The sequence below is a fragment of the Hemicordylus capensis genome, chromosome 16 (assembly GCF_027244095.1).
Source record: "Hemicordylus capensis ecotype Gifberg chromosome 16, rHemCap1.1.pri, whole genome shotgun sequence".
Classification (NCBI taxonomy): Eukaryota; Metazoa; Chordata; class Lepidosauria; order Squamata; family Cordylidae; genus Hemicordylus; species Hemicordylus capensis.
The window spans coordinates 14,467,484-14,486,005 of record NC_069672.1 but is presented as its reverse complement, the minus strand read 5'-3'; the positions used below and the strand labels follow the sequence as shown (position 1 = coordinate 14,486,005).

The 18,522-nt window shown below is 47.9% G+C and overlaps 1 protein-coding gene across 2 annotated transcripts in view; it reads right to left on the bottom strand.

Moving 5' to 3' along the window:
- The window catches only part of PEX14 (peroxisomal biogenesis factor 14), a 99,156-nt gene that overhangs the window by 18,371 nt on the left and 62,263 nt on the right, over positions 1 to 18,522 (bottom strand). For both annotated transcript variants that reach the window (XM_053280764.1, XM_053280763.1), the window contains exon 4: positions 3,320 to 3,436. In XM_053280764.1, the coding sequence (XP_053136739.1) occupies positions 3,320 to 3,436 (117 nt within the window). The remainder of the gene's footprint in view (positions 1 to 3,319; positions 3,437 to 18,522) is intronic.

Here is an 18,522-nt window from a genome sequence, read left to right as displayed (position 1 = left end):
TCTTGCACACCTTCGCTCAGGAACTCCCAGGGCTTCCGAGGTAATGGAGGAGGTGAGGGGAGGTGGGGGAAAGTATCTACAAACTCTATCAATCATTTAAACACTTAGAGTCAAGATTTGTCCTCACTCATGGATTAGTGCATTTCATAAAACGCCCGCGGCGCCCAGCTGGAGCGTCCCCGTCTCCCTCTTCTTTTGTTTCTCCCTCCTCCAAATCAGGGGGTTCGGTTTTGGAGCGGTGTTTCAACGAGTCAGATTGAGTGATGCTTCCAGCGACTTATCGCATGTCAAATAAAAGATATTTTATGTAATAAATTACCGCTACAAGTAATTCAGATGTCATTTATCAGTTTTATTATCAGTCAGTCCAAGTCTTGTTTCCCTATATTAATCAAAATCAAGGAGTTGGAGGTTTGTGGGCTGTTGTTGTTTTTATTTTATTTTAAGGAGCAGCTTTGACACTTCCTGCAGAGGTCCAGATGTGAGGGGAAATTTGAGATTCATTTTGCACGTGTGCCTACACACGCTTGTGTGCACCAAGGAAGGGGAGAGGGGGTCTTCATTCGTCATGGGGTGGGAAGGGTGGGCTTGAAATGAAGGGCTAAGAAGTCAGAGGAAAAACTAGTGTGAGATTGGCAGGGCCCCTATCAGATGTCACGGGTTTGAACCACAAATCCTGCAGAGCAGAGACAACTTTAGCTGGGACATTGCAACCCATCAGCTTTTCGGTTTATGGAATTCACTGCCACGGTATGTTATGGGGTGGAGAGCTGGACTTGTGGGAGCAAGCGAGAACAGCCTCCTGTGCTAAGCAGGGGTTGCCTTGGTTTGCATTTAGATGGGCGACTACATGTGAGCACTGTTTGCTGTTGAGATACTCCCCTTAGGGGATGGGGCCCTAGCTCTGTTCGTCATGGAGCATCCGCTTACATGCAGAAGATCTTAAGTTTCAATTCCGGGCAGCATCCCCAGAAAGGGGAGAAATGGCAGGAGAGAGGGCCTGCCCTCAACTCCTGCTTGTGGCTTCCAGCAGCATCTGGTGGGCCACTGTGAGAAACAGGATGCTGGACTAGATGGGCCTTGGGCCTGATCCAGCAGGGCTGTTCTTATGTTCTTATATTCTTAAGGGCTGCAAAAGACCCCTGCCTGCCTGAAACCTTGGGAGAGATGCTGCCAGTCAGTGTAGACAGTACTGAGCTAGATGGACCAAGGATCTCGTTCCGTATAAGGCAGCCTCACGTGTTCCTATGTATGAAGGCTTAGATGTCTTTCTTTTTAAAAGGGGGATCAGACAAATGTATGGAAAATGTGTCTACCAATGCTTTTGGGCCAAGACAGTTAAGTGGAACTTCCATGTAAAATAGCACTCTATAGTTCAATACCAGGCGGTGGGGAGAAACAGCAGGGGAGGGGCCACTTTCTTTACGTGCCTGTGAATGCCCAGAGGAATCTGGCCAGTAAGGAAATGCTGAACAGGACGAAGTTACAATTTACCAAGGCTGTTCCACCGAGCTTAAAAACTGCTTTGATGGATAAGGGATCAGTGGTCTGCCTCTTAATACTGGCTAGTGAGAGGACTCCGGCTGAACAAAGAAAATGATCGGTATGATTCAATTTCAAACACGCCGAAACAGCGCATGTCCTTCCTGGACTGTACCACTTTAAGGCTGCAGGTTAAATCACCACTTCTTTGAAAAGGAGGAAAAAAATCTTCCCTGCTGTGGAGAGCTCAGTCTTCTCCCCATAGGTAGGGTTTTCTTCTCCCCCATTTCAGTCCGGTAGCACTCAAACATATGCTTCCACACCCACCTCTGCAGAGTGAAATGGTGCGGTCTAGGAAGGCTGAGTACGTATGTTTGAACTGGAAGGGCACGACTGAGATGTCCCCATTTCAGGATAACCTCCAAAGCCACTTGAAGAGCTACGCCGGGACGGCATCCTGATCCAAAGGGCTGCGGCTTAATTGCATGTTTGATTGCGTGTGATTAATTAATTTGCTTGTCATCTTCCTGAGCGAGGATCGGGGCAAAGCTACATGGAGCAGACAAGCTGGGCTTCCTTCTGCAATCGCTTTATTGGGACTAATAGGTGCTAGTAGGTCACGTGTGTTGTCTTTTATTAGCCGCAAGGATGGCATACATCTGGCACTGGAAACCAGCAGCAGTTCCAGCCACCAAGGAGTGGAGCTGGTCTTGTGGCAGCAAGCATGAATGGTCCACATTGCTAAGCAGGGTCTGCCTTGGTTTGCATTTGGATGGGAGACTACATGTGAGCACTGTAAGATATTCCCCTTAAGGGATGGGGCCGTAGCTCAGGGGAAGAGCATCTACCTGCTTGCATGCAGAAAGCCCCAGGTTCCAGGTAGGGCTGGGAGAGATTCCTGCCTGTAACCTTGAAGCGCTGCTGCTAGTGGCAGTCAGGGCAAGCAATACTGAATTAGATGGACCAATGGTCTGACTCAGTATAAAGCAGCTGCCTATCTCCGAGATTTCTGAAAAGGACTGATAAGCAGGGGTGAAAAAATGTTGGCTCAGTCTATCAGCCAGACAAAGTATTTTACTCGTCAAGCTATGTTGGTACATTGCTCATCAGGACGTTTTTCACTCGTCACAGACTAGTAGATTTCTGCAGCCCTGCTGATAGGGGTAACTGAAGAAACAGACCAAAATTCACAGCTCAGCCCAGAGAAAAATGGGCTTCTGGTTATGTATGGATAGGACAATTTTTTTAAAAAATCTAATTTTTATATAAAACATCGTTTTAAAAACTCTGTATTTGATAAACTGCTACCTTCAAAATCATACCACAATCCACAACCCAATAAATTCAGACAACTCTATTTTTCTTGATGTTTTCCAATCCCTTTAAGTCTTTTGCCAACCCATTTTCAAAGGTTTCCATAATGATAAGGACTCTGAGAATGCTTAGAAGACTGCACAATTTTCAGGACACTGTCTTTTTGGCGGTGACACCCAGACTGCAGAACTCCCTGCCACAAGCAGCGTGGTCAGCAACTTTGCCACCTGTGTTTTGCAGATGGTAAAGACTTACTTCACTGTGCTTTTAAAGATGCATTCTGGGTGGTTAAGGCTGTACTGAATCTGCTCATTTACGATGGATTTTCTGGCTCTTTTTTTGAAACTTATACAGCAGCTCAGCTTTTAAGAACTGTTAACACGGTTTTCACTTGTGAGTTGCCTTGGGGGGTCCTTCATACAGGACGGATAGTGTGGGGAGGTGCTAAGTATTACAAATAGATTTCCCACCTTGGGGGGCGGAGGGCGGGGGGAAGGCACTCAGAATGAAAAAGACAACTTACTGTAGGGCGCAAGGTGAGAGGGCTGAGTGGGCACCAGTTGTGTGGAAAGGCTCTGGGGTTCCTCTTTGGCAGTGCCTGACTGCTGGAACGCCAAGTCGATTTCTTCATCCGTTAGTCCTGGTGGAAGAAGAGGAGACAGCATTGATTCAGTGCACTGTAGGGCTAGTGGGGGCCCAAGGCCACTGTGGCTGGGGGTCATGGCAGTTGTGGATGACATCTGGGGGGCCCTGGCTGAGAACCTCCACTGGAGAGAGCTGTAGCTGAATGGGGGAGCACCTGTTCGCGTGCAGAAGGTCCCAGCTCCAATCCCTGGTAGTATCTCCAGATAGGGCTGGGAAAGACTCCTATCAGAAACCGTGGAGAGCGGCTGCCAATCAGTGTAGGCAACACTGAGCTGGATGGACTAAGAGCCTGACTCAGCAGGCAGCTTCATATGTTCACCAGGTGCATCCATCGCAAAGTGGCGGAGCATCTGCTTGGCATGCAGAAGGTCCCAGGTTCGATCCCTGGCAGCATCTCCAGGTAGGGCTGGGAGAGACCCCTGAGCCTGAAACCTTGGAGGGACACTGCCAGTCAGTACTGAGCTAGAGGGACCAACGGTCTGACTCCGTATAAGGCAGCTCCCGACAACCCTATATACTCCCCATCCCAAAAGCTCTCTCAGACGGCAGGAGCCCCCTGAGGGAAAGTGCTTGGGGAAGGCCTTAGCTGCTCACCTGCATTCAGAATGGGGCTCTTGGGAGGAAGAGTAGGATATAAACGTAAATGTGAGTTTTGTTCTGGGCAGCAGTATCAAGGCAGGGTGAATGAATAAATAAATAAAACTGAGCAGACATCAAAAAACATGTGAGCGCATGAGCACACACACACTCACGCCTTAGAGGGAACATTGGTCCCAGGAGCGTTCCCTGTAACAGGGACGCTGTTGACTACAACTCCCATCATCCCATGTCAAAGGACACTGCAGCTGGGGGTGATGGGAATCATGGTCAACAACATCTGGGAAAGTCCTGGGCTATTTGGGGCCTTAAAGGTCAAGAACAGCACTTTGACCTGAAGCCTGCAACGAACTGGGATTTTTCAGAGATTGGGATTAGAAGACATCCCGGTACACAAGTACACAAGTTAAAAGTCCCAGTTTCAGGCCAGAATGCCTAACAAAGCCCTCGGGAAGCCACATAAAAGTAGTTTGGCACATGAATGCTCTCTTCTGAATTTTGGATTCAGTGCGCAGGGGACACACACACACACACACAAACCAAAAAAAAGCTCTTCTAGCTGCTGCAATTTAACCTTAAGCGACGGCATATTAGCCTTCGACGCCACTTTCCAAATGTGTCTCGTTCAATTTCCTTAATTTATCTTTGAGTTTATTGCCGCGTTTGAAGTAGCTTTTCTATTGCGATTCCCCATTCTTCCCCCGAAAAAACAAAAACAAAACACAAATCGGGGGGAAAAAGAGATACCATCAACTGCAAATGTGGTTCATTTTAATCCGTAATGGCGCACAAAAACCCAACAAAACAAAACAAAAAACAAAAACAACCCAACAACCCAGAGTGAGGAGAAAACTAACAATAATGTAGGAAAACAGACAGGGAAACAAAAAGCTAATTATTGGGTTAGACGACTAATTAGTCTAGATCGTTTCTGAAGATGGGAATAATTTGCTTTATTTTATGACAAATGCGGAAATAAAAAGAAGAGAGAGGGAGAAAAAAAACCTGGGTCTGATTGTGATTAGTATGAATGGGACGCAGAACATCAGGAGGAAATAAAACTAAAACGGAACAGATCAGAGGAAGGCCATGCCAAAACTTTCAGAAAATGAGGTTTGCGTCCCCGGCTTAAAAGGCTGCCGTTTGGCAAGAGGGTTTTTATCCGGCACTATACACAGCTGTCCTCCGTGCCAGGGAAACGCTGCGGCCTCCCCATCTGCTGCGGTCACAACATATGGAAGGGATTTGGCCAGTGAGAGAGAGAGAGAGAGAGAGAAGGAGGAGCAGCTGCTGACCAGCATCTGCGAAGGAAACAGCACATCTGGTTTGCTTTTTACGACAGGGAGAAAGTGAGGGGAGAAAAGAAAAGTAGGATGGAAGTGGCCATGCAGGGCCTGGAGGAGGCAGATGGCGGGCGGGGAGATGCTGGGGGGAAAACTGTGCATTTCTTACTGCCGCAACTTAAAATGTGCAGCCCGCCCTGCCTCAAGGGCTTGGGGCTGAGAAAAAGCAGCTTTAAAAGGCCAGGCTGCATAAACTACGCACATCAAAAGATCAGCTATGGAATGTATTAACTCGCCATCGGCTTGGGTCAGCTTAACCCTGGCCACAAACCCGAATTGTGACGAGACGGAGCTGCCTTATATAGAGTCAGACCCTTGTTCCAGCTAACTCAGGGTTCTCTGGCTCTGACCGGCAGCAGCTCTCTAGATCTCAGGCAGGGGGCCTTTCCTATGACCTGCTACTTGACACGTTTAGCTGGGGATGGAGAGATTGGATCGGGGACATGCTGAAGTGCAGAACATGTCCTCTGCCACAGAGTTATAGGTCTTGCTTCGGAGAATCACACACATCCAAGCATCTTCCAGAAGCAGCATACGCCAGTGTCCTGGGGGCTGTAGTGGACCAGCTTTCAGAGGGCGGATTGCTGCCATATGAACCTGCCCATCCGCCAAGATCATCTTGTGAGGTTTTCCCACCTTCCTTTGGAAGCAGAAACAAACTGGAGTTTGTCTCAGAGTCTACACCCCAAACAAGGTGCTTGCAACCCATCTCCGCTTTCTGAAGTGTGAATGAAACAAACTGGTGTTTGACAACATGCAGATGATACAGGCACACATCTCAGAGGATACGGGTCCCTCTTGAATGCACCCTCGGGCACAAAACCAGGTCTGTTGCTGCATAATGCAGCAAGAATTCAAGGCAAGGCAAGCCAGTGATTTGTGGAGGGTGATAACCAAAGTGCAAGAATGAGTAAAAATGACTTTTCCCTCTGCTAAGAAGGAAAAAAATTAGCTAAAGTTCACCGGGCTCAGAATAGGAGCTTACTCAGGTTGCCATGCTTTGCTGCATTATGAACTGAGAGCTGTCTTATTAAGATCTTCTCTGATTGAAAGGGTGACCTGCACCCTTTCCCCCTTCCAGGCACCCTGAATGCTGCATCCCAGGGACCTGGGATCCTGGGAAAAGTCATTTCCAGGGCACCCAACAGCACCATCCATTTCCACAGATCCTGGGGAAAGTAGTTTCCAGGGAGTCCAACAGCAATATCCCAGGGCCCAGGGAAAAGTAGTTTTCAGGGCACCTGACAGTCATATGATAGATTCTGCTTTGGGAGAACTATATTTTCCAGAGTGCCCGATACCTAATACACCATTGCTGCAGCATTTAAGATGCCAGGGAAGTAGGGAGCCCTCTCGGAGAGGCCTCCACCGTTATCTCTGTTCCCACCACTGAATGGGATGCACCAGGGCAGAGTTGGGAGCTTGGGAGGTACATTCACACCCCAACCCTAGCCACATCAATAAAAGGAGGCCATTTCTGAATTAACTCGTGGTGAAGTCCACCTGGGGAAGAGAATTACAAAAGAGACCACAAACAAATCAGGCTGCCCATATTTCTTCTCCTTCTCCTCCAAATCCATTCAAAAGGGAGCATATGTGATAACGTGTATCACTGGAGATTGCTCAGTAAACCGCAGAGCAGGCGTTGTTCTTGAGGGCTCCCAACCTGGAAATCACCGGAAAGAGCATTCCTTGTTCGGCGACCCCTCCTCCTCCCCCCAGGTTCCACTCACATCCTGTTCGGGCGGGATAAAATAGATAAAAATTTGCTTCTTGCACTAATCTGGTCATATTAACTAGCGACAATAGGATTAGACAGAGCACTGCTGTTTTCATTAGGAATCCTCTTAAGATGGAGACGGGGGAAGGCTCTCGGGACAGAGGCGGTTTACCTCTGGATATCAGTTCCTGGGGGAGAAAGAACAGAGGGGAAAGCCATCATCCCCTCCGTCTCCTGGCTTGTGGGCTTCCTCAGCAATGGAATGCCAGCCAGATGGACCTCCCTCGCTGAGATCCAGCACCATGATTAGTACACAGAACCCTCCACTTCTTTATTAAAATCATAGTCAGATCCCATTTTTATATCCAACATCCACAGGGAGGGCTGACAAAAGTTCATCCAGTTCAGAAGACAACTGAGGAGGAGATAAAGAAGCAGAGAGTCCCAGGCTCAATCCCTGGCGACATCTCCAGGTAGGGCTGGGAAACATCCCTGCCACAAACCTTGAAGAGCTGCTGCCCATCTGTGCAATACCGAGACGGACCAAGCGTCTGACTCAGCAGGTGGCAGTCTGCTATGAGGGACGGGGCTGTAAGTCAGTGGTAGAGCATCTCCTTCACATGCAGGAGGAGGTGAGCTGGTCTTGGGGCAACAAGCATGGATTGTCCCCTTTCTAAGTGGAGTCCACCCTGGTTTGCATTTGAATGGGAGACTTGATGTGTGAGCACTGCAAGATATTCCCCCTCAGGGGATGGAGCCGCTCTGGGAAGAGCAGAAGGTTCCAAGTTCCCTCCCTGGCGGCATCTCCAAGATGGGGCTGGTCGAGACTCCCGCCTGCAACCTTGGAGAAGCCGCTGCCAGTCTGGGTAGACAATACTGAAATAGATGGACCAAGGGTCTGACGCGTAGAAGGCCGCTTCTGATGTTCCCAAGGTCCCAGGTTCAATTTCTGGCATCTCTCCAGAGAAGGATTCCTGCCTGATGCCTTGGAGAAGCTGCTGCCAGTCAGTGGAGACAACGCTGAGCTAGATGGACCAAGGGCCTGACTCAGTATAGGGCAGCTTCCCTCTGCTCCCTTTTGATTTCCACCCATACTCTGCCCCCTCTCTGGCATTTGTGGAGTGCTGTGGTGGGAGACACTGGACCTCCTCCCTTCGCTCCCGGACCGCGCCTCCCCATCCAGGCTCCCCCATTCCCCCGACCCTGTTCCATGAAGCAAACGCTTCCCGTCTCCCGGAGAAGGCGCTCGAGACCAGGCAGGATCCAAAAGGTTAAAAGGAACAATAAAGAGAGAGCTGCCGATTGTAAGTGAATTATATTTGGCCTTGAAATCCGAACCGTGGCTATATTATAAGGCGGCATCTCCCTCTCTGTTGTTTACCATCACCCTGACTAATGCGGGCCTCTTTTTTTTTTTTTTTAAATAATCTCATGCAAATTAGACACACACTTCCTTCCAGTTGATTGCTATCTGCAAGGAATAATATAACCGCAGAGGGTAGGGAGCAAGGACTGAGCCAGGGAGAAGGCGGCGAGGAAAACAGAACGTGACCTCCCCGCTCGCCCAACGGCCCCCTCCCGCTGCTCCAATACATCTTCCTTCCTTCCTCCACCATCATCACCATCACCATCACCACGCCACTGTTCGGCGGATTAGCCCTTATTTTCCACAATAAAATATTGGTGGAGGTCAGGGGGTTCAGATTTGCGGGACACGCCGCGAGGCTCGCTCTGTTCCTCCTCTTCAGGAACCTGGTGGCCACTCCCCATTTTAAAAGACCCCCAGGATGAAATCACATTGTGAGGGTGGGTGGGGGGCAATCTCGCAGAATACCGAATAGAAAAGGAAAATGAAAGGCTTGGCGCCACAATCTGTCCTGGAAATTACCTGGAAGGCACGTGTGCGTGTGCACGCCCCCCACTTTGTATCGGGGGCCCCAGCAATTAGGCCTGGGCCCCATACGCCCAGGCAACTCCTAAACAGAGAAGGCTTTGTCTTTGCTGCACTGCAGCAGCACCCAGGCGATGGCCAGAAAGGGTACTGCAACCCAGCAGTCTGCTCAGACCGGAGACCTAGGGAAGCAACAAATTTCTACACATGTACAGTTATTCCCACAGTGAATATTCCCATGTCCATTGCATGTACAGAAGTGTACTCCCTGGCCAAACTCTGCATCTGAAGGAGAAAAACATGTCAGTAACAGAATCACCACCCTCTGGGCACGGTTTCTGATTCCGTCACCAACATGTTTTGAACTTTCCAGGCATTCTCTATAATACACAAGGGTTTTGTAAACATACGGCTTTATAGTAGATGTTCTCTTGCCAGTGGGTATATATAAAGTCAACTTGAATCTTTGCTTATGGCTACAGTCATTGAAAAAACTGACTATAAAAGATGCAGAGGAATCAGGTAACATGTCTGATTCCGTTACCCTTAGAATCACCCCCCGTCAAAAAAATAAAGCTACCCCCTCCACTGCCCGTTTCCACTAGCTTCCTGTTCATTCTTTCTCATAACTAGTGTTGATGTAAACTGCCCTGAGCCGTTTTTGGAAGGGCGGTATATAAATCAAATAAACAAATATATATCTAAATATATATTTAAATGTCTTTAAACTACCTTGGGATTGTTTTAATGAAAGGCGGTATAAAAATTTAACAATACATTAAAAAATAAAATATCTGAGCCGTGATGCAGGCTGACACCCACACCTGTACTTTGAACAGCTGCAGATAAGGCATCTGGCCCCTCCCTTCCTCTGCTCTCTCATGGCCTCTTTGCAAGCGCCAAGGAGGGGCAGAAACCAGCACTGCTCACAACAAAGCACCTCTTGGCATGGAGTCTTCCAACCAGCGTATCTCTGAGACCGGCCTCCGGGGCATCTTGGAATGATGTGACAGATCCTCTCCCAAAAGCAATCCCAAACCTCGAGCCCGAAGTTCTCCACAGCAAACTCTAGTTCTTATTTCTATAATGCAGACGGAAAGGCTAAGACTGATAAAAAGCGTCTCTGCGAATGCATTCCCAGTAGAGGCAAGATTCGAATCCAGAACCTTTTCGTTCACAGATCAGTCTTTGACCGGCTCCGCTACGCACGCAGAGCAGCGACTTTGTCTTCCTAAAAAGAAGCCAGGCAGTGGCGAGGAAGTCTGTTTTTTCCCTTCCTCCCTGCTTTACCCTGGCCTTTTGAATGAAGCAAGGGGGAAAAGGTCCAGCAGAGTTTAAAATAAATTTCAGCAGGGTCAAAGGTGGGGGCCTCTGATTTCTCCCCCCGCCACACAGCCTTGTGAGAAGGGGCCCTGTCAGGTCAATTTCATCTTTTAAGGTTCTATCCAAAAAAAACAACACAACTCAACTAAGGTCACCAGAAATGTCCCTGTGCATTTTTCGCCTCTGAGATTACATGGAGACAGTTCATTTGGATGGATTTTTTTTTTTTTTTAAACACAGGTTTGAAAAGCAGATTCTGGAAAAAACAAGTTCTACATCCAGATGCAGGCTGAACTGAAGGCAGAGAAATGGTGGTGAGGAGTTTGATTATTTTTCAGTGGCAGGCCATGTGGGAAGAGGGCTTACCTTTGCAGGTACGGTTGTCCGATAGCAATGCTACGCCAATAGCTTTACAACAGCCCTGCTAGGTAGACCAGCATGGTTTATTACATTTATTTATTTATTTGCATTTATATCCTGCTTTCCCCCCCGAGGAGCTCACAGCAGTGTACATGCTTATGTTTATCCGCACAACTACCTTGTGAGGTAGGTTAGGCTGAGAGATACATGACTGGCCCAGAGTCACCCAGTGAGTTTCATGGTTGAGTGGGGATTCGAACTCGGGTCTTCCCGGTCCTAGTCCAACACTCTACCCACTTTGCTATGCTGGCTCTCCCATGGAATTCAAGATGGTATAACTGGAGTTCCCAGGCAGTCTCCTATCCAGAGCCAGAGATACACACCTCAGTCTCCATCACAGTTTTTAGAACGCCTGCGAAATCTTGGCTTTTTACCCAGGCTTTTATATGATTGTGCCCTATTGCAGCTGCTTTGTATCTTTTATGGCTGTATTTTGCTTGCTTGCTTCTTAATCTTTTAATTAGGTCTGTCTTTTTATATTCTAGCTGATATTTTAATTGTGTAATTTTTGTAGTCCTGTTTTAATGTTTGTGTGATGTTAAACAATCTTGAGATTTTTTCTTTTTTTTATGAAAGGCGGTATAGAGATTTAACAATCAATCAATCAATCAATGAAGTTGGATCCTCTGTGGGCTTTCAGACCATGCCCTAAAAATGCCCCCACTAGCAGAATGTGAAATTGGTGGGTCCATTTCCGTCATTTTCAGAAGAGGGCCACAACTCTTGAAGCCCCCCCCCCCCCGCCCCAAAGCCAGGTCACGATGCATCATCATGCAGAGGTGCGTTTCGGGGAAGGAAATTGGCGCCCCCTCAACAGTGGTGGCCGCCATGTTCTCCCTCCAACATGCCCCTGAATGACATTATGTAATGTGGCGCCGTCTGAGGAATTCTGGGTTAAAAAACGGTGGATGCCATTTTAAACAAAAGCAGCTGGGATGAACACCAACGGGTTTTGTCCTCAATGCCCAAAAATACAAATGGAGGAGGATGGTTTTCACCCTGAGTCCCCCCAAATTCAGGCAAACTTACACAAGTCCGGACCAGACTTAAAGATTATCCCCATATCTCAGACAGTAGGGCAGATGGAATCACCACTTTGGAAAGGTGCCTCTTTGCTCAGTTATACTGGACAAAGGTTTGGGGAAAGCAGCTAAAAATGCCCCAGAAACACAGCATCTCCTTTATAGAGGAAGGTTCGGCAACCAGAGGCAGTTGAGTTGGGGGCGCAGGTCAATGGCAGAGCATGTGCTTTGAATGCAGAATTCAGTCCCTGAACTCTCCAGGTAGAGCTGTCCGAAACCTTGGAGAGCTGCTGCCAGTCAGGGCAGACAATACTAATCTAGATGGATCAATGGCCTGACTCAGTAGGCAGCTTCCTAGGTTCCTATGAAAACCTGGAGACCTGCTGCCAGCCAGCGTAATTTTGAGCTAGATAGATCAAAAGCCTGACTCAGTATAAACTTCCTATGTTTTTATGTAACATTTATAAGACTCTCAGTTACATAAAAACACATTTATATTTATATTTATAAATATTTATATATTTATTTATAAGATCACAAGTGGGACTGAGAAATTGAACAGTTTGTGGGAAGGAGTGATTGGGCTTTTGCGTACATTTAAAAATCCTACTCATCCACTGACATTGAGAAGACAGGATAGCTTTAAGGCAAAGCAAATGAAGTTCCTTCTTTGCATGGTGCACAATTAACCTGTGAAATTAATTGCTGCAAGATATTGTGATGGCCACCATGAACTCCTCTGAGGAAGGAGGGCGGGTAAAAATACAGTCAATCAATCAGTTGTAATACGACGGTGCTGAATTATGCTTGCTGCCATTTGGACATATGGAAAGGAGCCTATCCGGGCAGACTGCCACAAGAGAAAAGTCGGGGCCGGGGACAGGAACTTTTGTCCGGTCGTCCCATTGACAGAGCTGGCCCTGAATTACGATCCAACCACGGTGCATTCCTTTTCATGTCCCTCTGCAAAAATAACGACATGTGGGTCGAATCAGAAGCATGGTGTTAAGGCAGCCAGGAAGGCAAGAGTTAAGTACAGAGAGTTTTTCTTTCTGGCATAAAAATCCTGGCAAGAGTTCCGCCGCGCTGTGCTGGCTAGGCTTTCAGAGTCTATCATAAAACGAAGCGTAAATGGAGGCGAGGAAGCCAATGTCAAGGGGTGAGAGTTTGGGAGAGCTGGCTAAGTATCTCCCCCTGTTTTCTGCCACCCCTACCACCTTGCCCCGCCTTTATGGGACCTCCTGGGTGACTGATGGATAGGAGGAAACGGGAGAGCAAAAAGACAGCCACCTGCCTTTCAACTAACGGCCCCGCTCCCCCTGGAAGGACAGCCCCCTCGCTTTTTCGAAAGTGCAAAGGAATTAAAATTTGGAGAAATTTGGAATCTCCCAAATCTCCCAAATAAACAGCATTAAGGGAAAGATGGTAAGAGCCTGGGGGAGCAGAGAGAGAAAGAAAGCAAGCTTCTTTTTTCAAAAAGCTATTTTAAATTTAATTAACAACCTTTTTCGGGCTGACACACCGCCTTTTCCCAAAGTGCAAAAGAACTGAAATTCGGAAAGGTGAAGCAGACCCTTCCCCCCAAAAGAAACAGCATTAAGCGAAAGCAGAATTTGGGGGAGCAGAGAAAGAGAGCTTTTGTTTTTATTTTTAAATTTATTTATTAACATTTTTTCTGGCCGGCACACAACGCCACAAGGACTCTCCCCCCCACCCCTTCTCCCCCACCCCGGTGCCGTTAGAAGTCGCCGGGTGACCTGCAGACCCCTATTTCCTAGAGCCTTGTATAAAATTGAATTTTTTAAACATAAATTATACGTAATGACGACACTGTAAAAACTAACAGTAATGGAAAGCTGTGCTGTATTTCATTAGCCTGTATTATTCCGTGCCACCTGATCCAGGCGGGCCTTGTTTATGAGTTACTGTGCGAGCAGGATGCTGTTGGAAGCATTTGCTTCGACCTTGCACTTCTCATTGGGGCATGAAATTACGACGGCAGCACCTTGATATTACGGCCATAAATACAGTAAACTGCAAATTTAAGCCAACGGCTCCTATTGTCTCCGAACATAAAGCTGATCGGTATTTATTTAAAAGGAGAATGAAAAAAAATATTATATATCACCTTGTTTATGGGTCTAGGTTCCCCCCCCTTTGCTCCCCCCCCCACCCCAATCGACTTTATTTTGTTCCTTCCGCCTAATTTGTTCATTCCGAACGGAAAGCTGAAAGGCCGTCATTTTTAACAGATCCGCTCTGGTTTTACCCCAACAGAGACGGTGCTGATAAGAACAGCCCTGCTCGACCCGGCCTGCCTGGCTCAACAGCCCCCCAGGTGTCTCTGGGAAGCCCACAGCTAGGATGTAGAGGGCATGCCCCTTCTGCTGCTGCGGCTGTTCTCCCTGCGACGGGTATTCAGAAGCACCCTGTCTCTGAACCTAGAGCTAGCCGGCAGCCATCAAGACTATTACTATTTATTTAATTTATATACCGCCTGACTCCGAAGGCTCTTGGCAGTGCACTAGTAGCCTCTGATAGAGCTATCCTCCATGAATTGGTCTAAGGCCCACTTAAGGTTGCCCAAACCGGGGGCCATCACCCCATCCTATGGCAGAGAAATCCGTAGGTTAATTATGCGCGGCGTGGAAAAGTATTCCCTTTGTGGGAATCAGTTTCATGGGATATCCTACTCAACCTCCACGCAAAGGATGCTTCCGTACGGAACGTCCTCCATCGTAAGCAACTCCGACATTCCTAACCACATCTTTTTATTAATGAAGCTTGTCTTATACTGAGTCAGATCCATGGTCCATCTAGCCCTTGTCTGCACTGACCGGCAGCAGCTCTTTGAGGTCTTTTCCAGCCCGTCCAACTGAGATACGTTTAACTGGAGATACCAGGGACTGAACCTGCATGAAAAACATGTGCTCTGCTCAATGGACGATGCTGCCCCCACTCAACCCCGCCAATCAATGCACGCCCCACTTCATCTGGAGTCCACCTGCTAGTCCCCGAAGCCCAGCCTTGTCTGCTCTGACTGGCAGCAGCGCGCTAAAGTCTCAGGCGGAGAGCTTTCCCAGCACGTACTGCCCGAGATTTATTTAAACTGGAGATACCAGGAACTGAACCTGGGACCTCCGGCATGCAAGGCAGATGCCCCAGTTGTTATATCTAGAAAGAAGAAGTGTTATTAAGAATACTTCCCAGAGCAGAAAAGTCTTCGAAAATATGGCAGAGAATCACAGCAAGAAAGGGGAGGCGGGGAGGAGAGAAAGTTTTAGAGCACTCTTCCCCGGACACGCGGTCCTTGGTGGAGACGTCCACCTCCGTGCCCTGAGAACATACTACTCACCTCTATTACATTAAATGTAGCAGAAGTGCGGGGGGAGAGGGGGGGGAGAGAAACCTCAACACAAAGGCAAAAGGACACTGGGATATCGCAAACCGTATCGTGGCATAAATCACAGCATTACAAGCCGGTGCAAAATATATTTCATCGGCGCTTTAAAGGCAAAGGAGACACAGTAGCGCTTGTCAGAAGGGAGGTCAGGTCTCCCCCTGCAACCCTCCCCACACTGGAGGCAAAGAGAGTCGTCCATTTGTTTGAAGTGTGCTATTTGCTGCCCCAACCCAGAGGAAACGAGGAGAGGGCGAGCCGAATCAGAGCAGTGCGGCTTTTATCCCTATATTGAGAAGAGGGTAGTGGGGTTTACACTGGGGGTCTCTGAGGACCACTGTTGCACTTATAAGGGTGTCCCTGAAGCAGCGACAAAGTTTGCAATGGTTAGAAATGGAGTTCGAAAAATCAGTTAGAAATGGCTTCATTTCAGAGGGACATGCTGAAGAGCCAAGGGTTTCTTTGGCATTCCCAGGGGAGGAGAGGCTTGCCTCTTCAGCAACAGAAGCTGCTACTGTGGAAACTGAGTTCTAGCAGTGTGTTTTAATGGCACAGAAGTCAGTTTTGCATGTCAGAAGACAGCTTAGATCTACCCTCAAAGGGAGGGCACGAGAGTCCTCTGGTTGCTTGAAGCATGCCAGAGAAAGAGAATAAAAAGGTGCAGGTGAGTCAAATCAGAGCTGTTCTGTACTGATAAGGGGATTCGGCTGCAGTCTAACCCTAAGATTTCTGTACGTGAATGGCAACCCTAGTGCTTCTCCTATATTCCCATCAACTGCAGAACATATATTTAAAAAATTCTCTCTGCCTGAATAAACAGTTGGCCACTGCTCTCCTCCCTTCCCCAAGATTTGAATCCAGATCCTTCAGGATAAACTGCCCAAGGTTCTCCCTCTTGCACACAAGTGGGGAAAGGGACAAAAAGAGAATGCAACAATAGACAAAAAACTGTGTGTGTGTGTGTGTGTGTGTGTGTGTGTGTGTGTGTGTGTTTTTTAAAGTGACCATATTATCACGAGGCGCTTGAGTGGTAAAGAACGAGCAAAGGTTTCATCACCACCCCCAGGAGACCCACAGAGAACATGCTAACGGCAGCTCCTGTCCTCCTGGGTTCCAACTGCCACAACAACGATGCCTCTTACGAGATCCCTTATTAGCGTTATTTTCCAAAAAATATATTATAATAATAACCAAGTGCAAAGCAAAGAAGGAAAGGGGGAAGGGATGCATTTTCAGGGTTTGCATCTATTGCTTGTTTTGGTAACAGATTTTTAGAACTGCAATTCTAGGAGAATCAGAAGAAGCTGTAATTCTAGAAGAGGGGACACTGGATTTTCCTGATGGTATTGGGAGATCAGTCCCTGCAGACAATACTGAAACAGACGGACCAAGGATCTGACTCAACAGGCAGCAGCTTCCTATACACAGGCAATCTCTTGCAAATGATGCAACAAATCCAGACATTCTGTGGCCTGGGTTAAGGCTGACAATGAACAGAATAATTACTTGGCAGATTTGTTGCACATGGCAAGTCCTTCAGATTTGAACATGGCGTTGGTTGTGCCGTTGAGTCGGTGTCAACTCCAGGCGACCAGAGAGCCATCTGGGTTTTTTTTTTGCTAGGAGGGGTTTACCACTGCCATCTCCCACACAGTACGAGATGATGCCTTTCAGCACCTTCCTACGTCGCTGCTGCCCGATATAGGAGTTCCCCATATTCTGGGAAACACACCAGCAGGGATTCGAACCAACAGCCTCCTGCTTTCCAGGCAGACTATGCACAGAGTTATTTCAACGGTGTTGGGTTCAGCAATGCAGGGCCAGGGAGAACAGGCTCGCAGATTCTTCCTAGCTCCCTAGAGACTTTTTTGAGATGAGAGGACTTTGGTCTGCAGATCTTTTCCCCCCTCACAGTTTTAAAAACTGCAGTAGAAGGGAACTCTCGACTTAACAGCTGATGCAGCTACTGATGCAGCTAAGGGGTGGAAAGCTGGTCTTGTGGCAGTGAGCATGAATTGTCCCCTTTGCTAAGCAGGGTCCAACTTAGTTTGTATTTGGATGGGCAACTATGTGTGAGAGCACTGTAAGATATGCTGAAACTCACTGGAAGAGCATGCACGCACCTGAACCTCCCTTGCATTCAGTGGGTCCCAGGTTCACTTCCTGGCAGCATTTCCAGGTAGGACTGGGAGAGACTCCTGCCTGAAACCTTGGAGAGCCGCTGCCAGTCAGTGTAGTCAGTACTGAACCAGAAGAACCATCAGTCTGACTCAGTATAAAGCAGCTTCCTACGTTCCTATGTAACTCTTGCTTAATTCTATTTATTTACTCAATACTGCTCGGAATGGCTTGCAAAACTAGCAAAACGAAGAAAGCAATATAAAAACATTATCGAGGGAGTCCCCAACTTGCAAACAGGTTGTGTTCCAAAAGTTTGTTTGTAAGCTGGATGTTTGTAACTTGGAACGCATACAGTTCCTAAGAGAGATGACTTCTTTGTATGTGTGGGCTGGCGTTTGTAAGTTGGGGACGTCATTAATTTAATATGCTGCGGAGCTATGGTTGTAAGTCGAGGAGTGCCTGCAATATCGATAACCCTAATAGAAACGAACTAAAACCAGGAGCCCGCTAAAACCAACTTCCAAAGTGGCAAATTAAAGAAGCCACCAGGTATGAGCTGCACATAAAAACCCGGCACCCACAGCTGGCGGGGGAGAGAAAAAAGCATGAAGCAAACTTTCTGTCTTCATGATGCAAGCCCGGGAGGAACAGGTGAGCCCGCAACCCGTCTAATAAGCCACTGGCAGACACGGGCCACAGATTTATTGACAGTACAGGTGCTGGGAACAGACTGTGCTCCTGGGTATTCTTGGTAAACATACGGTCCCATCCACCAAGCCCCAAACCTCCCCCCGCCCCAGTTGCTTCCAACACAGCAGTTCGTTGGAGCCGACGCGCGGAACTCACACCTCGCAAACAAATTATTTAACTGCTCGTATCCCCCGGAGGATTACAGCGATCATCTCCGAGCACGGCTTCCCGCCTGTCTCTCTCGCCTCCATGCAACAGCCTTGATAGGTTAAATGCCGCCGTTTAATTACGGTAATGGAAGCTGCTATTTTTTGGTTCTCATAAACATAGCTTCTCTTTGGCGTCTTTCTTTCTTTTTTAAATTTAAACCCACACACTCAGAGTAATCTTTTTAAAACCTCTCGCTTCGCATTGCTGGGTTTTCGGCGGTGGCGGGGGTGGGTGGGGGTCCCGGTGGTTATTCCAGGAGCGCGAGGCAGAGATGGAGTCTCTCCCCTAACAGAGGGGAGAGGAAGATAAAAAGCGACTTTTTTTTAAAATGCCAAGCAAACGAC